General features: G+C 45.7%; 1 protein-coding gene across 1 annotated transcript in view; it reads right to left on the minus strand.

Annotated features, from left to right (window-relative positions):
- Positions 1–2,971: 2,971 nt before the first annotated feature.
- The window catches only part of SSNA1 (SS nuclear autoantigen 1), a 287,129-nt gene continuing 263,905 nt past the window's right edge, over positions 2,972–26,195 (minus strand). Inside the window, exon 3 of the mRNA XM_069609852.1 lies at positions 2,972–3,295. Coding sequence (XP_069465953.1) covers positions 3,182–3,295 — 114 coding nt within the window. The 3' untranslated portion in view covers positions 2,972–3,181. The remainder of the gene's footprint in view (positions 3,296–26,195) is intronic.

Raw genomic sequence — 26,195 nt, forward strand, 5'->3', positions numbered from 1 at the left:
CTTTTCATCGGTGTCCCGCAGTGGATCACATTTGGGGGCAAATCAATGCATTTTTTTTAATAATACCATGTGCTCTGCAACGTGCTTCAGCGTTTATATTTACATCTGCTGCTTCAAAGTGCACTTGTTGCCCAATGGGGCTTTCATCATCAGTGCGCACTCTGCATTTCCATCATGGCCGTCGCCTTTGTTCTTCCCCAGGCAGCGGAGTGCTCCATATACCTTCAAGCACTGCATCTGCAGTGATTGGCCCACCTCTAACAAAAAACCAATAGGAGAACTGGCAGGCGGGTGCGCCAGCCCTCGCACACAAGGTCCTCACAAAAGGTCCTGTCTGTGCCTGTTGGGCCTTGGAGGGCTCGGTGGACCCCCACGTTCTCCCTCGCAGCGATATCCTGCTCATTGGTATGTTTGTCATGAATCTGTGTGCGATGGACCCTACACTCATGCTTGTCCTGCACCATCGTTGCCTCTTACCTATCCAGTCTGTCCCCTCCCTCTCCTCCCGCCTCCCCTTCCTTCCCTCATCTATTGCTAAAGCACTTTCACTATCTGAAATGTCATCAGGCCTAGTAGGATAGTTTTACGTTGGTCTTCTTCTCCTCCCCCCACCTTTCTCGCCTCTCTCCGTTTAGCACTTGCATTTTGAATAGCCCGCCAATAACGAACAATAATTTTGTCATATGTTGTTTATAGTTTGAGTTTGTTTTCCTCTTTGTTCTATGTTGTACCTCCCAACACAAAGCTCTTGCCCATTCTGAATGTTCCAATGCCTATTAAGAATGTCTTTCTTTTTTTCCGTTTTGCCTCCCTGTGTTGGAACAGTTTGAAATGCTTGTTAAGTGTATACGCGCTATATAAATTACCAATACATAAAATAAATAAATATATCTTTAGTTGTGAGGGCAAGTATAGGTTTTGGACACAGACAGAATTTTAAGTTGAACTTACTGACAGATGATCCTTAGTTTCTTTAGTTAGCAAAATCCCACCTTAGCATCGGGCAAGTTAGGCCTTGCTCCATCCTGACAATTAAGACAAATAAACTCCTTTTGTTAAGAAAAGTGAATCTGTTGTCTGTGTCTTGCTTCATGATGCCTTCACATTGGGCAGAGACAGAGTTTTTGTAAGACGCCACCGACAAGCACCAGTTTGTTTTCTAGCTTAGGTAACTCATTGTAAGAATAGGTGATAACAGATCATGACATGAGTGCCTAAACTCTAAAGGATACGAGAACACTCAATCTAGTGTGCAATTAATTTAATGATGAAGTCAAGACAATTGTTATATGGCTGTTAAGATTGAATCAATGAAGTTACAATTAACCTTAGAATATACTTAGTCCAATCTGGTGGATGGTCAGGGTCTGCTGGGTATCAAACACAGTAGAGATCCAGATTGGATGCAGGAAGTCCTGATATCTTGGTTAACCACAATAGGTAGTTGGAGTATGACTCCAGCTTGCGGTATTACCCTTGTGGAATTTGGAGGTAGCCGAGTAAGGCCTGCCAAGGGATGCCTTGCACACTATATGGAGTGTTCTTGTGTCCTTTAGAATTTGGACACTCATGTTATAATCAGTTACCACCCAGCACTTGGGATTAGGGTTCTCCTTTGTATTATTGTGTAAACCTAATTTGAAATGCTAGGGCACCGTCGCTCCTGGACCCCCACACAAGCAGTAGGGCTTTGTAGCAATGTATTGCTCAGCGCAGCAGTCTGCTTATTCTAGTGCCCCCCTTGTGTTGTTACATTGTAAGAATAGGGTCTAGAGTAGTTTTATTCCAAGTTGATGAATAAAGTAACTTGTTCAACAATGTCCTCTAGTCTAGTCTGTCTCCTATATCTGATTTACCACAAGTGGTTTCAGAAGTGGGATCCGGATGCCAGATACAGGGTTTGGATCCATGTTAGTGAGACTATTTCATCCCCCTGGGTATCCAGTGATTTAATCAAAGCAGAAAATATTGAATTTTGTTTTACATTTTCTGGAGTAGGTGGGCAGACAAGGCTACTACCCCAATCTATTGGTCTTTACTACTTTAGAACTAAGCATTATAGCTCCCCTAGTAGAGAAAGGAGGCCGATTCCCACCAGAGTTCGTGTCGCTATTCCCGAAGGTAGTTATCTTAGGTTGGCCACTAAATCCGGGTGAGCTTGGCAATACGGTTGATGTCGCATCGCAGCAGGTATGGTAGACCCAGACTATCGAGGGGCGATACAGGTGGTGTTACACAACTCGGGTGCACAACCATACATAGTGAACGTATGGGATGCTGTGGCCCAGGGGATTGTAGAAAAAACCATACAGAAATATATGTTTATCTTATGTGTCTATTTGGCGGTCAGCCACAGCAGAACATAGCTGACAGACACTGCATCAACTTCTACAAATAATGTTCTCCACTAATGTAAAAAGAATGCTGAATTGGACCTCCTGGCCACTATTCTTTATCTGAAAAGCCTCTGTCAAAGAAGCTCTGGCAGTGGGATTCAGTTTCCTGGATAGTAGAGCTGGGTCCTTACCCACCCTCAGTAAAATGTAGGGAAATCAATACCACGATATCCAGATTTGAAACTGACATTAAAGCCGAAGGACAGGAGATTGCAGGATGGTAGGATCATAGATCCAGTAAATGACAAAAAAGCCTCTATTCAGTTTGCTCAGACTTCCTGTGAGGATCACTTAAAATTGGTGCAAGTATTTGAGCAAACAAATGGAAGAACCACTTAACTAATGTTCACCTACAGGTCTGGGCAGAGTTTTCAGTTTTGGTGTGTTTGAGAGGAGAGCGCAGATTCATTTTTTATGTGAAAATTACAGACAAGTCAAATATGGGTCTTCTAATTTGTAATGTTATGTATAGTTTCCAGAGAGCTAATGCACTTTATTACATCCATACATGTCGCACTTCCATAGTTGTGACTTCACCATATGAAATCCATTACTCAACAAGCACAACACTGCTATTGTATGCCAACATTTCTGCTTCCGTGGTTTTATTATTGAATTGCAGCAAACAGTCCTTTAATTACAGATCAGTATAAAAAAAGAAACATCTACCATAATGATATATAAACACATTTATAAAATTACAATCCATTGTTTCTGCTTCGTTGCCGTCCTTTCCTACAAGCAGTTCCAGCCGAGGAAGAAACTATCACTTGAAGTCCATGGTGTCAGCTGTCCTTGTGCTGGGCATTTGTTGTGGTACCTCGGAGATCGCTGGTCTTATTCAGGTTGCCCGCTTCCCTCTTCAGAACAGTTAGTAGAGTCTGTGAGCTTTCCAGGATCTGAAATGGAAAACATGCAGAAGCCATTTCAATTAAATTGTATATTGTTTGCGGTTGGGTTTAAGAGGAAACCCATGTACACAATTAAAAGGAGGAGAAAGAATATGAACATAAATAAAATCAAACTAAAATCTAAGGCTCAAAAATCCAAATGTGTCTCTGCAAACTAGAACTACTTTTGAAACCCTCTTAAAGTATTGCTCACTCTGAACGCAGAAGATCTTTTAGAAACCACCAATATATGCAGACTGAAACAATTATGTATTTTAACAGAATCTTTATTTCAAGTGACTGACTTGGAAAAGAATAGAAACTATGACATCAGGTGACATTTAAATTCCTGACCATCACTGCTCACAATGTTATAATTAATTAATGCTTCCAGTAAGGTTCTACAAGCACCTGCAACGAATATTATTTTCAGCAATAAACATGGTCAAGGTAAAACTACAATGTAGTTTCCATTGGCACAATGCAAACATCGTTCACCCCAGGGTGTATTATACCAAGCACCTTCAACACAAAACATTGGGAGGAGACCAAATCAAAATGTAATGAAGAACAATAGTGTTCTAACCAAAATCAACCGCAATTGTTGTGACGCAAAGTGACCACAGGTCTTTATGATAAAAAGAACCAATGACTTACCCCATGTCACGTTCTTTCTACTGGATGTTCCTCCCACACATTCCTCGTCTTTGATATACTGATATACTGCTTGCAGTCTTCTGAAAGAGGGTGCTGTGCAATATCAAGTCAATGTCCCTCAGCATCTTCCATGCCCATGCTCGGACGGGACATTGACAATGGTATACATAGCCTGCGCTCTTTGCCTCAGTTCTAGCTCCCCCCCCCCGCCCCCCTTTCTGCACAGCTGCTATGAGGATTAATAACCTGCATGGTGTGACAAATCAAGGGCATTTGTCTCTTATCCCCAGGAGGGGAGCCACCCTCTTTGAGGGAAAGGAGGTGAGCCTGCTCTGCAAGACCCTCACTTGGGGTCTCTCAATGGGAGCGACTCCCATTCTGAGGAGGAATTTCCTAGACCAAATACCCTATCTGCATATATGGGACTACCTGCTATGAAGAGTAATCGATCATCCTTATGTTTGGCTTCAGGCAATGATATGCTATGATATGGCATTTATAACGTGCCTATACACAAGTATTTTAAAGCGCAACGAGGCAAGGGAGGGGGAAACAGAGGGAAGACAGACAACTATCTTACTAGGCCCGGTGAAATTGAGATCGCGCAAGGGCAGGGGAAGAGGAAAAGTGCAGGGAGGAAGGGAGAGTGGGAAGTGCAGTACATGGGATCGATAGTAAAATAAATAGAATAAATACGCAATAAGTAAAAGTGTGGCAAGCTGGTGGCAAATGCAAGGGTAGGTGCAGACATAAGTGCTGGTAGGCGACTGTAGGGATACAGAAAACAGTCCTCAAGTGCGGGGGTTGCCAGAGAGGCAGTGCAGGTGTGCAACTGGCGGCGGAGGGGACCTGAGCCCGAGAACAGAGGGTAGCCAGGTGACCAGTGCAGTTCCAGATTCAATGTGGGAACAACCCAGAAATACCAAGGAAAAGGAGAGGTCTCTTTAAAAGGGACATGCATATAAATGGGACGAATAGCTCTTGTGAGGCGAGAGAGTATGGTATGCAGGGGAAGCCCCCTTACACGATTACGCCTTGGAGAGGCGGATCAGAACTAAGTTGAGAACCCTGCGACTTTTGGAAAGGCGGTTTATGGAAAAGCGAGGAATGCCAGAGTGAGATGCCATAGAGCTCGCAAATCCTGCAACGGGAGAACTGGAAGCTAAGACCCGTGCAAGGGGGTGGCATGACCACAGCTGCACATCACTGTGGGCGAGCGGTGCAGCTAATAACGCAGAGATCACCCAAAAAGTAGGTACTGCAAGCTCCTTCCTCACAGTGTGTAGACGGCATCCCACTGAAGAGGAAACGAGAAGACGACGCCGCGAGAAAGCCCATGGGAAGATGGCAAGAAGAGATACGATCAGGAGAAGAGAGACATTCTTGTGGCCTAGTTGGAGTTATTCATATTAGTGGTAGAGTTAGGTTTGGGACTGAGGACTAATTATACTTTTTGAATTCCTGATGACAGGCAAGCACCTTTACTTAATTTAGATAGGCAGGGCGATCAGTTTATTAATGGGGAACGAAGATAGGCCTTTTTCTTATATTTTCATCAAAGAAAGGTAACATGTTCTCAATGTGTGACTCCTACTTCTTACCCGCCACAATGGGCATTGAAAGAGAAGAATCTTAAAAATGAACCCACAGTTAGAAGGGTAGGCTGGGAGGGTAATGAGGAAAACGTGGAAGGAACATCCAGTAGAAAAAACATTACTGGGGAAAGTAATTTGTTCTTCTGATGGATTGTGTCCTCCCATGGATTCCCCATCTTTGATAGACTCCCATAGCAGTTTTACAGGAGGTGGGACCAGTGGATTTTTCTTACTGGTTAATATTGTGCAAAAGTTTTCCCAAACCTAGCATCCTGACCAGGCAAGGTGTCCAGACAGTAATATTTTGAAAAGGTATGAATCGAAGACCAAGTTGCAGTATTACAGATGTCCTGCACTGGTACACAGCTTTGTAGAGCCGAGTGGCTGTCACTTCTCTGGTGGAATGCACCCTCAGATTTCCAGGAACATCCTCCTCAGATAAAGAATGACATTCAGAAATGCACAGAATGATCCATCGTGACAAAATGTGTTTCGTTATGGCCTGACCTATTCTGTGTCCAGTATAGTTGAACATCTTGCCTGACTTTTGCCAATCTGGCAATATAAAAACTTGGGACCTTTTTTCGATCAAGTCTATGTAACCTCTCTTCCTCCTTGGATTGATGAGGAGGTAGGTAAAAGGTTGGCAAGGTAATCTTTTGTGTCCAATGAAATTCGGACACCGCGTTGAGAAGGAAGGAAGGAGGGGCAAACACTCAAATCTACCTTCTCCCCAGAAAACATGGTGAAAGGAGGTTTACATGATAATGCTTGTAGCTCACTCACTCTGCGGGCAGAAATGGCTACCAGAAAGATTGTCTTGAAGGTTAATAACCTAAATGGACATGAGTAGAGAGGTTCAAATGGAGCTCCGATCAAAAACGTTAGTAGCAAATTCAGATCCCAAGCCGGGGACTATGAAAGGGACTGGTGGGAAAATATTTGTCAGTCCTGTGAGAAACCTGAAGGTGTCTCCCCAGCTAGTCCCCAGGTGGCCAGGACACGGCCATTGCTATTGGATCCAGTTCCTGGGGGTGGACCAGTTGGGGAGGATTACCTGGGCAAGGGGTCGTTGGGGAGTGGAAGTGGGACACTAGAGGGTTGAGATACAGTATCCCGTTCCCTGTAACACCTTTTCCCCATCATACCCTGTATGATATTTAGAAAGTCTACCCCCCTCCTTTTCCTGCACGAACACTTTCTCACAATGTAACAGACAACGGACGAACACCAGAGTCGTTTACCGGACATGTCCCAACACATGGGTCAGGCAGAGTCAGGCAATTGACAACCACGTACACCTGACAGCCCTTTACCTTCCCCACAGGGATAAAAAGCGGAGCACGAAAGCACACTTCAAGCAAGGCCGAACACACAAAGAGACGGCTACACCAAACCGGCAGTTCAAGCGGAGAAGAAAGGCAGTGAAACCTGGAAGGATGACGAAGGGGGAATTGGCTTTGCCCTTTTCAACTCATGTCTGCGAAACCTCTGAAAGGGAAGACCGGGAATTGCATCTTGCGTGTGGAGCAGCAGATGTCAATGATGCATGGTGGCCCCCCGGATTGATAATGCAGGCGTCGAGGCAAGCTGGCTACCGCGGTACTATGCTTGACTAGAGAGAACAAAGAAGGCAATGGGTTCAGCACAGCCGGTGAGTCGGAAGAAGCTGATAGCAAACCGAACTGTGTTGAACCCAAGGTTGCAAGTAGCAGCATTTTGAATGTACAGAACGTGTTAGAGAAAGAATTTTTATATTTGTTTGAACTTTAAAGAAAGCCCAGTTGAGGTCCAAGTGCAGAGCAGTTCGGCACCACCTGGGTGCTCATTCGAAAGACTCTGACCAGGGCCTGTTCTTTGAAGCTACAAGAACCAGAATGCCCTAGGAAAGGGTGGCGTGAGGCGTCAGAGTGGTCCTATGAGGGTTACACCAAATCCCTTATACAATTGAAAGTCTCTGACCTGTGGCCTGAGGAAAGCTAAAAGAAGGGAACCCTGCTTTTCGAAAGGGTTGTGAACTGTGAAAGAGGCAAGTGTGAACCCAACAGGGTTTTCCCTCTCCTAACTTTCTTTGAAGTTAGGAGAAGGAAAACCCTGCTTTCTGATGCTGAGAATGAACAATACATGAATGGTATTAGAAATACATGAACTGTGTTAAAGAAAGGGCGTAGTGAACCCAACAGAGGGAGGCCCAAATTGTGAGTAGGATCCGAGCCCGGCGGAGGGAGATCCTGGTGGGTGAAGAACAATCGCCAGAGGTGTCAGATCATAGAGAACTTTTGTTTGTTTGTCTTTGTGAAACCACAGGCCTTCTGAGGCAAGAGACTTTTGCAAGAAGGAGAATTGGTCTAAGAAGGTTTTTGATAGTTGACTGTCAACCTCGTGCTGACGAGCTCCAGCAGTGTGCTGTGCTTGAGAGTCCCCCCCCTTGTCCCGTGCTTCAAACGTGGGGAAAGAGACCCAACCATACCCTCCTGACTTGTTTTGTGGACACTGCTTCCTTTTCTGGTGAACATTATCCCACACTCTTTTTGCAATTTAGTAGTAAGGATTGGCAATACGTTTTTTAGTCTAGGTCCTTTTTATTTGACAAGACGCCACTGCCTTATTATTTGATGGTCGTAGCTTGCTCCCATCTTAGATTTAGGTTTAGATTAGGCGTCTACCTAACCCATTATAAAGTTCAATAAACAACATTAAACTGTGATCACTTGTGTCTGTCTTTACTGTTGCCACCTTGAGTTCCTGACAGTCTCTTGAGGAATTGAATGACAATGGGTCTAAGAGCCTTTTTCTGGTGTGTGTTTAAAGATGGATAACGACGCCAGGTAACCCTTGGCAGTAGCCTCTTGCAGCCACTGGTGGGCCAGTGCAGCAAAAAAGAAAGCACTGCCGGAGTGTCGCTAGTGAAAGGATCAATATCTTTAGCTCTATAACAGCTGCAAAACTTGTTCCAACAGCAGCAGTATAGTGTTTTTGTTGCTGGTCTTCTGGCCGAAAGCAACACCTCCATCATGTCTTTTGGTAGGTCCCAAACGTTGGATCTTAGCCTCTCAGAAACCAGGTGTGAAGGTTTAGAGTCCTGACTTCTGGGTGATGAAGATGGGCTCAACCCTCTGAGAAAGATGGAATGGAGAGAAGATGACATGTCTAGAAGTTCCAGGTACCACGTACTTCTGGACAAATCTGGAGTAATCAGGATCATGGATTTCTCGAACTTCCTCAAGCTCATGACAATGAGGAATTACAGGGACTGGTGGGAATGCATGCAAGAGTGGAAATTCCCAGTCCATTACAAACGCGTTGGGGTGGTCAGGAAAGGTCCCCATGAGCACGAGGGTTTCATGTTGCACACGCCGTATTGATGAGTGGGGGTGACGGAGAACTGGGCATGATGTTGCAATTTTATATGTATCAAGTGTAGATAATTATGGATGGGATGTTACTTTTGTTACTTTGTTAGAACCAAGATATATTAGATGTGCACGTGCGCAGACAGAAGGACAAAATGTTAAAACCGCTAAATGTAACATGAACGTGATTCAGTGGGAGACAGAGGGGCTTTGAATGTGCATGCAAAGGGGGGCCTGTCCTGAAATCCTGAGAAGAAGATTTTTAAGCCATGCACACGGAGGAACATATACAAGGAGTTTTTATAAATCTTAATGTAGTGGGGTTTTGTTAATTTATCCGGACATTGCAGCTAGCAGTTGCACGATGTATTTTAGGTAACTGAGAAATTCTGGTTTCGTGGGCTTGGGGTTTGACAGAGGAAGAATGAGTCATCCAGTAGACGGTCAGCCGTTGAACATGACACAGTGGTCTATGGCTGAATAGTTAGGTGGAGAACATATGCAATCTTGCCCATTGCATTGAAGTTGCACAGAGGTGTTTGGCCACTTGTTTGGGGCGGCAATAAAGATGGGGTAAGATGGCGCCCGAGGCCAGAGTGTTCAGTGTTCAATTGTTTTCTCAGTGTCGAGCTAGAGGCCATAGGTGCTGGAGTGGTAGTCGCATAAACTATAATGTCTTAAGAGCAGCCAGTAATCGGGGCGGATGAGATCACAATCAATACTTCAAAGAGAACCTGTTTGCTCAGCCCTTCCTCATGTTGCTTAGATATCCGTGCGGACCATGTGCAATCACACTTAAGGTTAAAAGGCCTTAGGCCAGTTGTTGCTAGTAATGAATTGCGTTTGTATTTGAAGGTTTTATTGTGTCATGATGTCACAACCTACCGTAGACTAATCCCCTTCAAAGGTGAACTTTGAATATGATCTGAAGATGGTAGTAAAGATTGTCAACCAATGAGAAGGAAAAAAGAAGAAAGATGGAACTTCTTTGTGTATGTTTTGACCAATCACGTTTGGGGTAGATTATAATAAAATATCTGGGAGTGTTTTAACTGTGGAAATAATGTATAAAATGTATCAACTGATGTGGTTCGTTGAGACTTGGGTTAATTTGGTCCTACAGTACATCTAACTGCTCCCCTGATGACTGTACAATAAAGCTTGCTTTACGTACAAAACGTGCACTCGTTCCCCAGGTGGTGGGCCCCGCTTTGGGCCAAGGTAAATAAGGGGTCCGCCCTGACAAACATCCCCCAGAGCTCCTCTCCGAGGCAGTTCCCTGCAGCAGAATAGGTTGCATTTCCTGTTGATACAGGACATTAACAAATCCACTTGAGGTGTCCCCCAAAGGGCAAAGATCTTTAGAAGGACTTCCTGAGCTAACTCCCACTTGTGGGAGACCGTGCTCTGCCTGCTCAGAGCGTCCACCGTCATACTCCTTTCTCCGGCTAGGTGAACAGCCGACAGAAATCCTGTTTTGTAGCACCCCAAACCAGAGCTGCATTGCCTCCTTGCACAGCGGTAGTGAACCTAAACCACCTCTCGTATTGCCACTGTGCTGTCCGTCATTATCAGGATGTTCTTCCCCTGTATGGACGGCAAAAGGGCCATCAGCGCCAGTCTGATTGCCCTAAACTCTAAAAGTTTTATGTGTAGTCTGGATTTTGATGGGCAACAAAGACCGCTGATCATGCGAGATCCCCAGCCCGTGAGGGAAGAGTCTATGACTATGGTGATCTCCGGCCAGGAGATCTTGTGCGATCTTGCTCGGGACCTGAAAAAGGTCTGTCATCCTTCACAAGAAATTGCACCACTGGGATCGGAGGGCCCACTGGATCTGTCCTCATCCTTAGGCAGGCTTATGGCACCAGGAAAATGCAGGAGGCCATGAGGCCCAGTAACCTCAGAAGTCGAATGCCGGTAGATGTTGGGCGTTCTGAAATCTCATCACCATCTGCAAGATATGTTGAGCCCTTAACTCACGAGGGGAAGCCTTGCCCGAGGAAGAGTCCAGGAACACTCCAATGAATTGCAGATTTTGGGCAGGTGTCCCCTGTGACTTCTTGAAGTTGAGGGAGAAATCCAGATTGTGGAGAGCGGCAGGTGCTGTTGAGATGTTCTGGAGCCTGTTCGGAAGAACAGGCTCTGATCAGCCAATCGTCTAGGTGGGGAAAGATGTGGATCCCTTCCCTCTTTAGATTCTCAGCCACCACCACCACCAACTTAAAGACCCTTGGGGCGGAGCTCAACCCAAAAGGCAGTGCTCAAAACTGATAGCGAGAACTGCCAATGGTGAACGTCATGTACTTTCTGTGCTTGGGATGTATAGGCACATGAAAGTAAGTATCCTGAAGATCGAGTGACACCATCCAATCCTGGAGCTGAAGGGTCTGGAGGATCTGCGAAAGAATGACCGCCTTGAATCTGCCCTTTCCGAGGAAACTGTTCAAGCATCTCAGGTCCAAGATTGGTTGCAGTTCTCAGTCTTTCTTGGGAAACAGAAAATAGGTGGCGTACCAACCTTGGTATTACTCCGCTACAGGTACCCTTTCCAGTGCACCTTTCTCCAGCAGGGAAAGAATCTCCTGCAGAAGGAGCAGGTCTAGTTCACAAAGAGATTGCTCGCTCAGGGGACAATCTGGGGGCCTTTTTAAAATTGGGAGACAGTACCCTTGAGCCACTGTCTTAAGTGCCAACACATCTGAAGTAACGTAGCGCCATTCTTGTAGATGCTGTGTCAACCTGCCTCCCACCGGAGTCCTGTGCATAAAGCGCTCAAAGTGGTTTTCGGGCTGTGGCAGAGGGCAATGAAGAGGTGACTGCCTGAGGTGCCCTTTCTCCATGGCCCGTAGAGCCACGTGGAAATATCCTTTGCCCTTTTTGGGCAGCCTGGCCTCAACCTCTTAGCCCAAAATAAGAGTAGAAGTGAAAGATACCCCTCCCCAAGCCTGGGAAGGCAGATCCGGTTGCTGTTGTGGCTGATGAATGGCTGCTTCTAACGATTTTGCAGCTGCCTTAGAAGCCTGAAGTTTCTCTCAGCTGTCGCCAGCCTTTGCCTCAAAAGGATTTGAATCATCAAATGGCCTGTCCAAAAGTCTTAACTGGGACATAAGGAGCAAATCCAGATTGACTGCACTTGAGCCCATAGGGCGATCAGGACAGTCCGATGTATCAAACCCAGATTGGAGTGATCAACATGCTGCTTTCTTACCATCACTAATGATGTTGATGAAACCATCCCTCATTTCTCCCTCTGCAATATTATCAGCTGCTTGTGAAATTACATTCCACAATGTAAATGTATACTTTGCTAAGTCGCAAGACGCATTAATTGCCATACTCTCTGCTGAGCATACCCTCTTGGCTAACATCATATTCCTGGTCATCCCCATCAGATGGGATGGATAGGTACCTGCTTTAAAAGTGGAGGTAGCTCCATGTACCACCAGGCTCTCAGGAGTAGTGTCCATAGAGAGAAATTCAAGATCAATAGCGGATATTGACAGCAGGAGTGGTGTCACTTTTGCCAGTTTTCCAAGGTGGTGTTAAGTGCTGAATAGAAAGGCAGCACATGTTCTTTGGGAAGATCTTTGTCAAGGATATCCGTGAGTCATCCTGTGCTGTGTGCTTTGCAGGACGTACACAACCCAAATACTCAGTGACCTTGCACATCACTGTCCTGTATTCAGCAGTTGGATGGGAAGTAGTGCTGGCTGCAACAAATTCTCCTTCTGTGGAGGTGTCTAAGCCACTGGGCTTCCTTAAGACAAGTAGCCAAGTCCTCTAACGAGATTCCTCAGAAATGTGCTCTTTAGGGACATTAGGCGCACCAAAACGTTTGTACCCGAAAAGGTACAAATGTCCTCAACTTCCTCTTCATCAGAAATAAATCCAAAAGATCTAAAAAAAAAAAAAGACTCTCTTAAAGCTGGATGTGATGTCAACGGCTTCAATGTCGATGACTTTGGCGTAGAGTCCTTTGGAAGTGAGGGTATTGAAGCCTTAGGCATTCGAAGCCTCCCCTGCGGTCGACATTATCGATGCTATTCGAGCAGGCATCTTTGAGGCCTTCTGACACAGGATTTTGGGCTTGCAAGTCGAAGCAGTTTTTCCCTGCAAGCTTTTTAACGTGCGGTGGGATCGGTAGCCTTTATTGGCTCTTTTGAGGGACCAGGAGGTGTTGCCTTTCAAAAATCCATTTTCTGACTAAACTTTTCCTTAATCGGCTGCTGAGGCAGACTTATCAGGGAAACATACTTGTCTCATGTTGGGCGAGGAGTCAGAAGACCAAGAATGATGGCGTGTCTTCTTTGATTTTCTTCGATAAGACAAAGAATGATGCAAATCGCTCCTAGACCTCGACTGGTTGGAGTGTTTTTGGGCCGGTCAGGTGATTTGTCCCTTGAACTTCTACCTTCAGAAGAATTCCTCTTTGAGGGAACAGAGGACGGAGATTTAGGCATGGACCGACCTAGGGTGAGTGTTTCCTCTCTTTCAAGGCTTTGTTAGTCATCGAATCACAGGAACCGCACTCAACTTTGTGCTCCTTACAGAGGCATATTCAGTGCAGATCTGTGATCAACATCTTGCTGTCACAGTCTGCACACCTCTTAAAACCTGTCTTCAGAGCAGACCTACACAGAAGAATTTCAAATACGTAAAAGAATCGCAGAGGCGAGTCGAATCATTCCAAAGTGTGCTGTGCATGCAGAAAAACAGAACTGAGGCAATGGGAGCAGTGTGATGCTGGAAATGCATCTGAGGGACAGGGCCTCCGAATCCTTGTTCTTTATTGCTTTTTATCATGTGTTCTGTCTTGTTTTCCACGCAGGAGTTCATGTGGGACTCCTGGCGGTGCAGCTCTTGCTGTATTTGGTTTGGTGAACAGACCCTTGGGATACCCTTATGGCACCCATGGGTGGGAGTACGACCCTGTACTCCGAATGAATAAGTTACTTCTTACCTGGTAACGTTCTTTCGATGGGATGTTCCTCCGACGTATTTCTTATCTTTGATAGATCACTTCCAGCTTGCTGGCCTCGGAAAAACTTTTCAGTAGAGGGCGCTGCGCGTCGACGTCCCTCGAGTCGGTGTCCTTCGACAGCCTCCGTATCAGCGCCAACGTCATCATGCGTATAAATAGACTCGCGCAGCGTCCGTTGCTCAGTTCCGTTTTGTAGCTTGGAATTATCTGTTCATGAATTGGTTATTGACCTTGAAGGCACGTAAACTGCAACCACAAGGGAAGTTTTACTGAGGGGATGGATGGGAGGGGCGATAAGGAATACGTTGGAGGAACATCCCATCGAAAGAACGTTACCAGGTAAGAAGTAACTTGTTCTTCGAAGGGATTGTGTCCTCCTACGTATTCCTTATCTTTTATAGACTCCCATAGCAGTGGTGTGTAAACGGAGGTGGGAGTAAAATTGTCATATTCCTTTTTAAGAGTGAACAGAGTGTAACACAGCTTTGCCAAATCTAGTCTCTTGACTAGAGGAGGAATCCAGATTGTAGAATTTAGTAAAGGTATGTGCGGACGACCATGTGGCAGCCGCACATATGTCTCGAACCGGTACCCCTCTCTGGAGGGCCGAAGAGGCTGCGATACCCCTGGTTGAATGAGCCCTAAGATTTTGAGGAGGATCTTTCCCTGCCAATTTGCAACATTCTAGAATGGCTAAGATAATCCATCTGGAGATGGTCTGTTTTGTAATTGGCAATCCTAGTTTGTGCCCTGTGTAACCTATGAATAGTTGTTCTGATTGTCTGATCCTAGCCAGTCTGCTGATATAAAAACTCAAGGCTCGCCTTGGATCCAGCCTATGTAGCCTCTCTTCCTCTTTCCCTGGATGGGGAGGAGGATAGAATGAGGGTAAGCTTATTTTCTGAGTGATGTGGAATTCAGAAACCACCTTTGGGAGGAAATTAGGCTTCACTTGTAGGACAACTTTGTCCTCGTGAAAAATTGTATGAGGAGGTTTACAAGATAGGGCTTGTAATTCGCTCACCCTCCTGGCCGATGTCAAAGCCACTAATAAGATAGTTTTAAGGGTGAGAAATCTTAACGAACAAGAGTGGAGTGGTTCGAAAGGAGTACCCATCAGGAAATTCGAAACTAAATTTAAGTCCCATAAGGGAACTTGGAACGGTCTCGGGGGATAGACATTAGTTAACCCCTTCAGAAATTGTACTACTAATGGTAATTTGAAATATGATGGCTCCTCTGCAGTGCGCTTGAAGATCGACAGCGCTGCAAGGTAGCCCTTGATTGTACCAACTTGAAGACCTGAATTCGCCAAATCGAGTAGAAAGGATAGCACCATTGGTGTACCACTTGAAAAGGGGTCAATATCCTTTTCTCTACACCAGCTGCAGAATTTGTTCCAGCAGCAGCGGTATAAAGTTTTTGTTGTTGGCCTTGTGGCTGAAAACACACCTCCATGACGTCATCTGGGAGGTCCCAATCCTTGTTTGTCAACCTTTCAGAAACCAAGCGTGAAGGTTGAGGGTTCTGATGTCTGGATGGAGAACCTGACCTCCCTTCTGTGAGAGAAGATCCTCCCTGTGTGGAAGACGAATTGGAGGGCAGATGGACATGGCCAGAAGGTCCGAGTACCACTTTCTCCTGGTCCAGTCTGGGGCAATTAGGATCATAGTCTTCGGGAATCTTCTCAACCTCCTGATCATCTGAGGAATGACAGGGACTGGAGGAAATGCGTACTGAAGTGGAAACTGTCAGTCCACTACGAACGCGTCCCCTAGAGCTCCTCTCGGGGGACATTCCCTTGAACAAAACTGATCGCACTTCCTGCTGATACTGGTGGCGAACAGATCCACTTGAGGGGTTCCCCAAAGGGCGAAGATCTCTTGAAGGACGTCCTGAGCTATCTCCCACTCGTGAAAGACTGTGTTCTGCCTGCTCAGAGCATCCACTGTCAAGTTCTTCTCTCCGGCTAAGTGAACTGCAGATAGAGAGATTCCTTCTTGTATTGCCCAAAACCAGAGCTGCATCGCCTCTCTGCACAGAGGCAGTGATCCTACACCTCTTTTGTTGAGGTAGTGCATGGCCACTGTGCTGTCCGTCATTATCGGGACATTTTTCCCTTGTACAGATGGCAGAAAAGCCTTCAGCGCTAGTCTGATTGCTCTCAGCTCTCACTGGTTGATATGTAGTCTGGACTCCGATGGAGACCAACGACCTCTGATGGTCAAGTCGTTGGCATGGGCTCCCCACCCCGTGAGTGATGCATCCGTGACTACTGTTATCTCCGGCCATGGTTGCCAAAACAGTTCTATCAAAATATTCTCCTGACAGGCCCACCACTGAAGGTCTCAAGCCACCTTGTCTGGAACCTGAAGGAGATCGGTCATTCTCCCTGAGAATTGCGACCACTGAGTTCTTAGTGCCCACTGGAGAGATCTCATTCTCAGGCGAGCCTCTGGCACAAGGAAAATGCAGGATGCCATGAGGCCTAGCAACCTCAAAAAGTCGAAGGCTGGGAGATGTTGGCCATTTTGAAACTTGGTGACCTGACCATTTGCAGAATATCTTGAGCCCTCACCTCTGGTGGCAAAGCTTTTCTCAGGGAAGTGTCCAGGGCCGCTCCAATGAACTGGAGTCTCTGTGATGGTATCATCTGTGACTTCTTTAAATTGAGGGAGAAGCCCAGTTTGTGAAGGAAGTGGCAGACATAATCTAGTTGGATCCAAGCTTGTTCCGAAGATACTGCTCTGATCAACCAATCGTCTAGGTAGGGGTAGACGTGGATCCCTTCCCTCCTTAGACTTACAGCCACTACCGACATTAGCTTGGTGAAGACCCTCGGGGCGGAGGTCAGCCCAAATGGCAGTACTCGAAATTGATAGTGAGAGTTGCCAATTGCGAACCTCAGGTATTTCCTTTGTTTGAGATGGATTGGCACATGGAAATAAGCATCCTGAAGGTCCAGAGATACCAGCCAGTCCTGAAGCTGGAGGGCCTGAAGGATCTGAGAGAGAGTTACCATCTTGAACTTGTCCTTCCTGAGGAATTTGTTCAATTAGTCCTCCGTTCTTCTTCGGTATCAAGAAGTAGGGGGAATACCAACCCTTGTTCCTCTCCGCTACAGGTACCGGTTCTATGGCACCTTTCTCTAGCAGGTCTAGAATTTCCTGCAAAAGGAGCAGATCTGGAAACTTCAAAGAGTTGTTCCCCGGTGGATGACTGAGGGGTGCGTAGGAAAGGCAGGCAGTAACCTTGGGCAACTGTCTCCAATGCCCAAGCATCTGACGTAATAGCCTGCCATTCCGTCAGATGTTGAGTTAACCTGCCCCCTACTGGTGTTTTGAGAGGAGAGTCCTCAGAGCGGTTTAGAAGTGGCTGATGCAGATGCCGAGGGTAAAGAGGCACCTGCTGCAGCTTTTGTACTTTCAACCCGTCCACCTCGGGTGAATTTCTTTTGGCCTCTTTGAGCAGGCTGTCCCCTTCCTCTTCCGAATGCGGAATAGAAACGAAAGGACCTACCTCTCCAAGAGGTTCCTGAGGGGCGATAGGGAGTTTGACGCATTGCAGCTCCAAGGGATTTTGCTGCTGCCTTAGATGTTTGTAACTTCTCTAGACTGTCATCAGCCTTTTTACCAAATAAAGAAGAGCCGTCAAAGGGCATATTCAAAAGTCTGGCCTGAGCATCCGAAGCAAAACCAGACTTTCGTAACCATGCAAACCTGCAAATTGTAGTACTTGCCACCATGGCCCTGCTGATACTGTCAGCAAAATCAATGCCAGTTTGAAGGGATTCGCACATTGCATCTTTACCATCTTTAATGATGTTCAGAAAAGCTTCCATTTCTTCTCCTTCCGAGAGGCAGTCAGCCGCTGATGAAGCACACTCCCAAAGTGTATAGCTGAATCTTGCGAGGGTACAAGTAGCATTAATGGATTTAAGTGCCATGCTACATGCAGAAAAGACCTTTTTTGACGTAGCGTCAAATCTCTTGTCATCCCTGTCTTGTGGAACAGTAGGGTATGCAGATCTACTGTTCGATGAAGTTGCTGCTTGAACAACTAGACTCTCTGGAGTTGATGTTTTGACAAATCTTCAGGGTCAGAAGCAGATAGCCTATATTTGGCAGATAGTTTCTTGTTAACTGCCGGGATAACCTCAGGAGTTTCCCAGTTGGACGATATTTTCCTCTGCAATGCAGTATGGAATGGAACCACAGGATCTTCCTGTGGGCCTTTAATCAAGATGTCTGTAAGGTCATCTTGTTGAAAAGTAGGTAAAGGTGTAGACCAACCCATGAATTCTATTATTCTGGCAATTAAAGTTCAATAAGGGGTCTCAGCATGTTCCCCTGGGTCTGGTTTGGCAAATTCTGCTTCTGGGGAAGTATCCAACCCACTTGCACCATGCAAGGAATCTTGCAAGTCCGTCAACCTATTTTCTTCAGAGATAAATTCCTCTGGTACAGGTGTTGCAGTTCTCTGCAACACAAAAGGTCTTTCCAGATCAGAATCCTCACCTTCTTCATAAATGGAGGATAAGACATTGAAATAATCTGACCTTGGAAAAGGCTTAAAACCCATTTCTAAAAGCAGAAGGGGCTAAGCTTGTGGTAACTGGTTGAGAAAACGTCAACATCATCAACGCAGAAGTCAAAGGCTTAGAAGAAACCGAAAAGGGCATTGAAAAGGTATGAAGTGACCTCGAAGAACTCAAGAGGATCGGAATCCTACTCTGAGTCGTCGAGGTTATCAACGACATTCGAGGTCATGATGGGAGCCCTCAGTATGACTATTGACTGCAAGGTAGTTACAGTCGTAGGTTTCTCCTTTATCGGCGTCGACATCGGGGTCGAGGATGGCGTCGATTCGACCGATCTATGCGTCGACCCTTCGATAATGGCATTGATGACACAGATTTATGAGTCGAAGGGGCCTTTGACGAAGGCGTCGATGATGCAGTCTTACTGCTTTTTCTCTAGGGTTCGGAAAGCTCTCGAGCAGTTTCTTTCGCCCGGTGCAATGAATCGCGGCGTTTCGACTTTTTGGGTCTTTCACCCAGGGTATCACCTTTAGCCGTCTCCGAGGGGGTCGAGGCCGCATTCTCAAAGATGCTAAGCATCCTTTTTCGGAATTCCTCCCACTTGGCTGGAGAGCTATGTTTTGTGGGGCAGGTGACCCTTTCAGGGGAAACAGAAGAAGACGAAGAAGAGGGAGATCTTCAACGCCTCTTTTTCGAATGTCTGGATCTCGAAGAGTGATGGGAACTACTTTGAGACCTCAAACGAGAATGTTTACCGTGACGGCGAGGAGACGAATGTCTCGACTCTGCCGAGGAAACTTTCGAAGGAGTTTTAGAAGTTTTAAGAGTCTTACCTCTTTCGAGCTTCCCCTTACGCTCCTTCAAGGCTTTCGCCGTCATTGACATGCAGTCCTCGCATTCTCAACACTGGTGCTCCGATCCCAGGCACCACAAACAGATCCTGTGAGGATCCGTCAACGACATTTTCTTTCCACAATCTCGACACTTTTTAAAACCGGACCGTGGCGTCGACGGTTCAGATGAGGAAGCCATCGAAGCGAGTAAGAAATACTCGAGGAATAAGTATAATATACTTTGAGTAACGAACTGAGCAACACGATTCCGAGGCCCACGAAGCACGGAAAAACGGAACTGAGCAACGAATGCTGCGCGAGTCTATTTATACGCATGATGACGTCGGCGCCGATACGGAGGCTGTCGAAGGACACTGACTCGAGGGACATCAACACGCAGCGCCCTCTACTGAAAAAAATATTCCGAGGCCAGCAAGCTGGAAGTGATCTATCAAAGAGAAGGAATAAGTCGGAGGACACAATCCCTACGAAGTATGTTTTTGGGCACCTGAGTGTGGCCCACAGAGCAGGGTATGGGCTGGTGGTAGCCCTGTGCTGAATTGACAGATGCCCTGCACATCCTCCATTTTGGGATGCCCAGGCCCGGTCATTGGAATCAGTGGATTCCTGATCGAAAGCAAGTGGCCACAGGGGCCATCTTGTTTCCTATCGCCTGTTACCTTACTTTTCCCAAAGTCCCGGGAAGCCCTGACTCTGTCCCTTCCCCTCCGACTGGCTGTTGCATGGAAGTTCCATATATGGTGTTATGGATGGAAGTCCAGGCCAGACTGGCTGGAGCCTTCCCAATGACTGTATGTTGTGGGTACGCCTGTGTGGTGGGACCTGGGTGAATGGAGTGTGTGATGAATACACATTCCGTGTTATGGGTGTCTAGTATCTGGTGGTTGACACAATGACTGAGACAGCCCTGCCCGAAACTGGTATGAATGCAGCTAAATAATAACCACAAGGACTCCTTTGGCGCGCTCCAAAATTAATTTGATCTCTGCTTAGTTCATGCAAATAATAATCATTAACATGTATACAATTCATACATCAAATCAAGGCGCATTTCATCATGTCATGACTTGTTCATTCCCTCTACACGCGTTTCCCCATCCTTTCAGGTGGTTCCTCAGGAGGGATTCCTTATTTTCATTGCAATATGCTTTTTTATAGTTATGCATTTGGGAATACTTTCAAATTGAGAGTGTATGTCTCCTGGCTGTGGGAACAAGAATATGCAGGTCATTGACTGTTACTACAAGGGTTCTGTGTTTTAGTACTGCATAACACTTCAGTGTAATTTATGGTATATACTTTGGCTGATTGTTCAATATTTTTGATTAGTTTCCTTCCATGATTTATCATGTTAGGTTCCACTGGTTTATTTTTAGTAATGCGGTTTCTTTTCCAATTACTTTTTGTATATATTATTTCACCATGCGGTTTTACTCCATTATTTCCATTACTTATTTTTCTGTTATCTGTTCAAAAAGAAATGGAATGCGGTATATAGCATACCTTTTTTTTTATAATACTCTGGTTATGCCTTTCATTTTCCTCAATTAAGAATTGCTTATTTGGAGAGTATTCCTTTTCACTTACCTTGTTTGAATCTGACGGTTTTCTCAGTAGAATTCAAAAACAGCATGGAGAGTCGAATACGATTGTCCCCGACTTTGTGTGTGTCATTTACGCTTAAGCATAATGACGTCATGGCGTACTGGATGTGAATTTACGTCGCGGTCGCCATTTTGGATTGGGAGGTTAGTTTCACAGACCCAATATGTGCCGCATTTTAGGTATGCAGAATTCTAAATGTAATTTAAGGGCCTGAATGTAAAGATTGTACAATTGGGTTTGCTGGCCTAAATGTATGCAACGTAATTGGTGTTAACAACTGTCTATTATTTCATTTCATCTTCTGGAGTGTGCGTTATATGATATTGCATATCTATTATAACGATTCATCAGCTTAATTGATCAAATACATTGGGCCTCATTACACGGAAGGCGGTAATCCAGGGTGCTATTAGCACCCTGGACCATGCCGGTAAATTACCGGCACCGCCTTGGCGGAAAGGGGATTTACCGCCCCATTCCAAGGTTGGAGGGGCGGTAAATCCCCTTTCCGCCATTGCCCTTCCCCATTCCCATTTCTGCCCCATAGGGCTCTATGGGAATGGGGAAGGCGCTAATTACGGCACCGCAATTTTGCGGTGCCGTAATTAGCTCCGAGGTCCCTTAGCGGGTTGGTACTTAACGCCTGCAAGAAGCAGGCGTTAATTCCTCCAACCCGCAAAGGGACCTCGTAGTACGGCGGTAAGGGTTAACGGTCACCGTTGCCATTAACGGTGACCGTTAACCCTTACCGCCGTCCGTGTAATGAGGCCCATTGTTAGTTATCTTTCAAATCGAACTTCATTTTTCAATGTCACTAGTATTGTAACACATCAATAAATCAATTATACATGAATTATATAGTCAGCTACCTTTCAAATCAAGCCTCATTTTTCCTTTCCCCAATATCGTTTAACAGTTTAGTGCAGATTATGTAGGTATAGACGTTTGTAAGGAATATAATGTCAATATAATAATATAATATAGAAATGGTTATAAAAAGTGGCTCATTTCTTTATTACAACTCAGGCCTTTTTTGCAACAGTCCAGATTGCAGATCTAAATCGCTTCTCGCTGACTTAACAGTTTTTCTCTATTGCCTGCCCTGGGAGGGGCTTTAACTAGTTCCAGTCCATAGTATCTTATTCCTTTTATGTTTGCATTGGTGGAGTGTTGAATGGCACAATACTTGTCCGAATCCACCTCCCGTGTTGTGAGTGTCTGGATGGAGAAGAATGGCCTGAATGCACCATGCGCCCGAATGGCTGCCTGACTGCCCTTCTGAGAGATTAGTTGCCGGAGGGTGACCCAGCAGAGTGAATGGGAGATCAACAGTATATCTGAGGGGCCTCTCACTGTTAGAAATCATTCAGAAGCTGAAGTTGATGCTTGATGCTTACTCTCGAAGCCGAGCCAGAAGAAGAAGGTGAACCGCTGTTCCCTTCGTTGCAATCTGAAAGCTGCTGTGCATTCAAGAACTGATCCAAGAGAGGGGACCTGGCTAGGAGACCTTTTCCCGAGCTACGAGGGACCATCGTGCACCAGCTGATCTTTGCCAGAGCTCCCTGGTAGACAGACCTACGAAAAGGCTGCCGACCAGAGAAGTGGGCCGCCGAGGAAAACAAAGAGAAGCACTGGACAGCCGTCCACCATCACCGACCGGAGCCGCAGTGCTCCCTTTACCTAACATTGAAACAATGACTCCCTTGCTCACCTTCGTCGACCGCTTTCGTCCTGCCGAAGAAAGTCAAGGCTGCCGAAGACCAAGGAGAATCCGCTGGTGGGTTTCCTGCCACCTGAAGACCTCAGAGACGCCAACAAAGCTACTGAAGCCAGACGTGGTCACGTCCCGTTCGCCGATGCCAGATGCCCTGACACCCCTGGTGGGCCAAAATTCTTAATTGACTCTTTGCGGCAACAAACACTTGTCGTCTTGGTGCACCGCACACCTCTTCTTCACAGGACGTTCACAAGCTTTCGTCAACGAGCACCGCGAAGATCAAAGCTGCTCCCTCCACGACAATGTTCGCCTCTTTCTTCACCGAATCTCAACAACCCGCGGCTCCTGCCTTAAAGGGAGTGCATGCGCTCAAGAAGGGCCTGTTGACGACTCCCCGGAGAACCCTACAAAAACAGGTACTTTGGGGCAGTAGAACTTTATAGAAGGAGAAGACTAATAGACAATATATGGACTGGGCTTGTAGTGCATCTTCCTTTACAGGTTGCCCAGGTGGGGGGATCCTCATACAGAACTGTGCCTAGTGGTAGGGGCCCAGTATTCTGGCAATTGTCTAACCAACATACCAACATGTTTTCTTCCCAAGTCTATGGTTGATATCGTTTTACTGTATTGATTCATATGCTATTTGAACTGAGAACAGTTGATGCATTTTAATGGAATCAGAGTAATCGTGGTACTACCTAGAACTGTATATATTTACCATTTTAGAATTGTCGGAGCAAACAGTGTGTTATTGTGATTGTGTATATAATGTGAACCTTATTTATATAAAGAACTGTGTTTTCACTAACATAGTGTGTGGACATTCCTTTGTGGGTGCTTGGGGACTACACTGTACTTGAGAACTAGCCTGCATCACCTCCTGAGAGCAAAGCCTTGATTGCTCGCCACCTTTTACCAATATAGAGAATCTTGGCTGGGGTGCTCTGTGCCTCTCCTCTGCCATATAGAGAGCAGGAGTACAGACGCCCCCCTCAGGTGTTTCTTTACATGCAGTGTGTGCTATTCCTACCATTGTCGACGTCCCGTCCAATCACTGGAAAGGAAGCCGCTGAGTGACATCAATTCGACAGCGCCCTTTGCTGTCGAAAAACCTTTCGAAAACTGCAAGTAGGATATCAGTATATCAAAGATGAGGAATCCGTGGGAGGACACAATCCATGACAAGCAACATATTAGTAAGGTTTGCAGCAGCAAAATAGTTGAGCTTCAAAAATCATATTTATATGCGTTTTGTAAGACAGTCACATTTTTACTCACTTTGACAGATGTCACGTTTTGCTAGATTTTTATGATGCCTTTGCAGCCCCCATGTCGTTTAGTGCGCTTAGAATTCTGTTTTCTAGTTACTGGCCATCGAATACAAAGGCAGGGCTGCCAGGTACTGAGAGTTTTCATCTCAGGACAGTAGTGCCTGGTGTGAAGTCATGCTGGCTGTTTATTGGTTGGCTGGCCCAGACTGCGGTGAGCGCTACTACATTGTAGGTGGCAGTATAGTGCCCCCTAAACATTGCACTCTGGTGTTCATAAATACAGGTTTAAATGATGTAACGTTGTGTAGCAAATACCATTCTCAGGAGGCAGACACTGCTGCAGCATCCAGAGACATTATCTACTGTTCTTTCACTGCATCACTTGCCAATGTAGTCTTCTAGATGAAGCGGCAGCCCTAGTTACAAAATAACATATCCAGTGATAATGTCACCTGGGAAATGGCTGCCAGGTGGCAACATTTTCCCATAAGCACCCTTCAGAAAATCAAACACTTTCCCAAAATATGCTAGGATTGAAGGCAATATATAACTATACCCCTCCTAGAACATTTGGGGAAAGAATTTTCGGGGTCAGAAAAAAAAAGAAAAAAAAAAAAAGAAGAAGAACTTGCCTACATGGCAACTTTCTCGGCGAGATTATCAAATGAAACCCAAATTAACAGTTCTCCAGCTTCACCTTCATGCTCAAATCTACTGCCAGTAAGGTCAAGAAAGAAATGGGGAATGAAAACCACACCTGACAGCTTATTATTGGGAGGCTGAGCACTGAATGTTATCACAATGCACTGGTGAACACAAAATATTGCACTCGGCTAGTGATAAAACATGCTAGCAAATGGCAAATTGACAAGTGAAAATGTCAACCCTGGCAGGAATTAATGTACTTACATTTTATTGAGAAACGCCCTTGCCATCTCACATCCATGGAGGCAAAACCCAATTCTACCCAGTCACCTTCAAACATCGTATTCCATGCTACCATCATCCAAATTCAGGACATCAACACTTTGATCTCACTGTCCCCATGCCGTATGTAAGACTTTCACTGGCTGCCTCGCCATGCATGAATCCAGATCAAGACAGTTCCTATTATTTATAAAGCAGTTTCTGAAAACAAAAAGTATTTGACTAAGAAACCTTTCTCTGGTCACTCACACCCTACCAACACTAGAATATATTGAAATGCCAAAGAGAAGATCAGGAGACCTTCTACAAACCATAATCTTGGAACCATCGTCCACCATGTTCACGACTCATCTGCCATCCAGACTTCAGGAAGAAACGGAAAAAGCTCTTCTTTCACTGCTTTGCCTGCTCTTTAACTTCTCCCCACTAACTTCCTTACACATTGTCCCCTTGCTAATATATATATATGATACATCGTAATCGTATTTCTGATGGTTTTATCTGCTTAGATTCACATGCTGTGCATATCCCGACATCTAGTGGAAGCTGCGGAGTATTACAGTTTGTTTTTCAAAACTCAAAAATGGGCGTCAACACAGGGCGTGCCAGTAATACTATCCCTAGTGTGACGTCCCCTGTATCCATGATCCCTCACGCGTCTAGGACCCTCAGATTGTATTTTTTCTGAAATGAGGTAGCATGAGGAGTAGCGTGAGTACAGATGATCCAAGCAGATAGAAGATAGATAAGATAAGACTACAAGCATCCATGCGCCTTCTCTCAGAGGGGAGGAAGGGTGGGTCGCATGTGAATCTAAGCAGATACAAGCATCAGAAATACGATTACGGTGAGTAATGTATCCATTCTGAGGCTTGTGAAATCTGCTTGAATCACATGCTGTGCATAGATTAGCGAGCAGTGTTAGAAGGAGGTGAGATTTGAGAAGGGTCATGAGCAAATAAATGTCTTAGAACCTCTTGTCCCACTTGAGTATCGGTCTTGGAACGGGTGTCAATGCAGTAGTGCTGAGTAAAAGTGTGAATAGAGCTCCAAGTAGCTGCTTTGCAAATGGTGTCAAGGGAAACATTTGCAATGAAAGCCAGAGTGGCCCCAATGCCTCTTGTCGAGTGGGCTCAGGGCGTAAAAGGCAAGGTTTTGTCAGAAAGAGTAACACAACTGGATACAGTTGACAATCCACCTGGAGATGGCACCCTTAGAGACGCGATCTCCCTCCTTGCCTGTGGCTATGGAGACAAACAGTTGATCTGTTTTCCTAAGCAGTCTGGTCTTGTTTACGTAGTAAAGGACCGCCCTACGCACATCTAGGGTGTGTAGTTTAACCTCAGCCGAGCTTTGTGGGTTTTGGAAGAAAGCCGGAAGCTCGATGGACTGGTTTACATGGA

The sequence above is a fragment of the Ambystoma mexicanum genome, chromosome 8, assembly GCF_040938575.1.
Source record: "Ambystoma mexicanum isolate Mex_15411 chromosome 8, UKY_AmexF1_1, whole genome shotgun sequence".
Taxonomy (NCBI): domain Eukaryota; kingdom Metazoa; phylum Chordata; class Amphibia; order Caudata; family Ambystomatidae; genus Ambystoma; species Ambystoma mexicanum.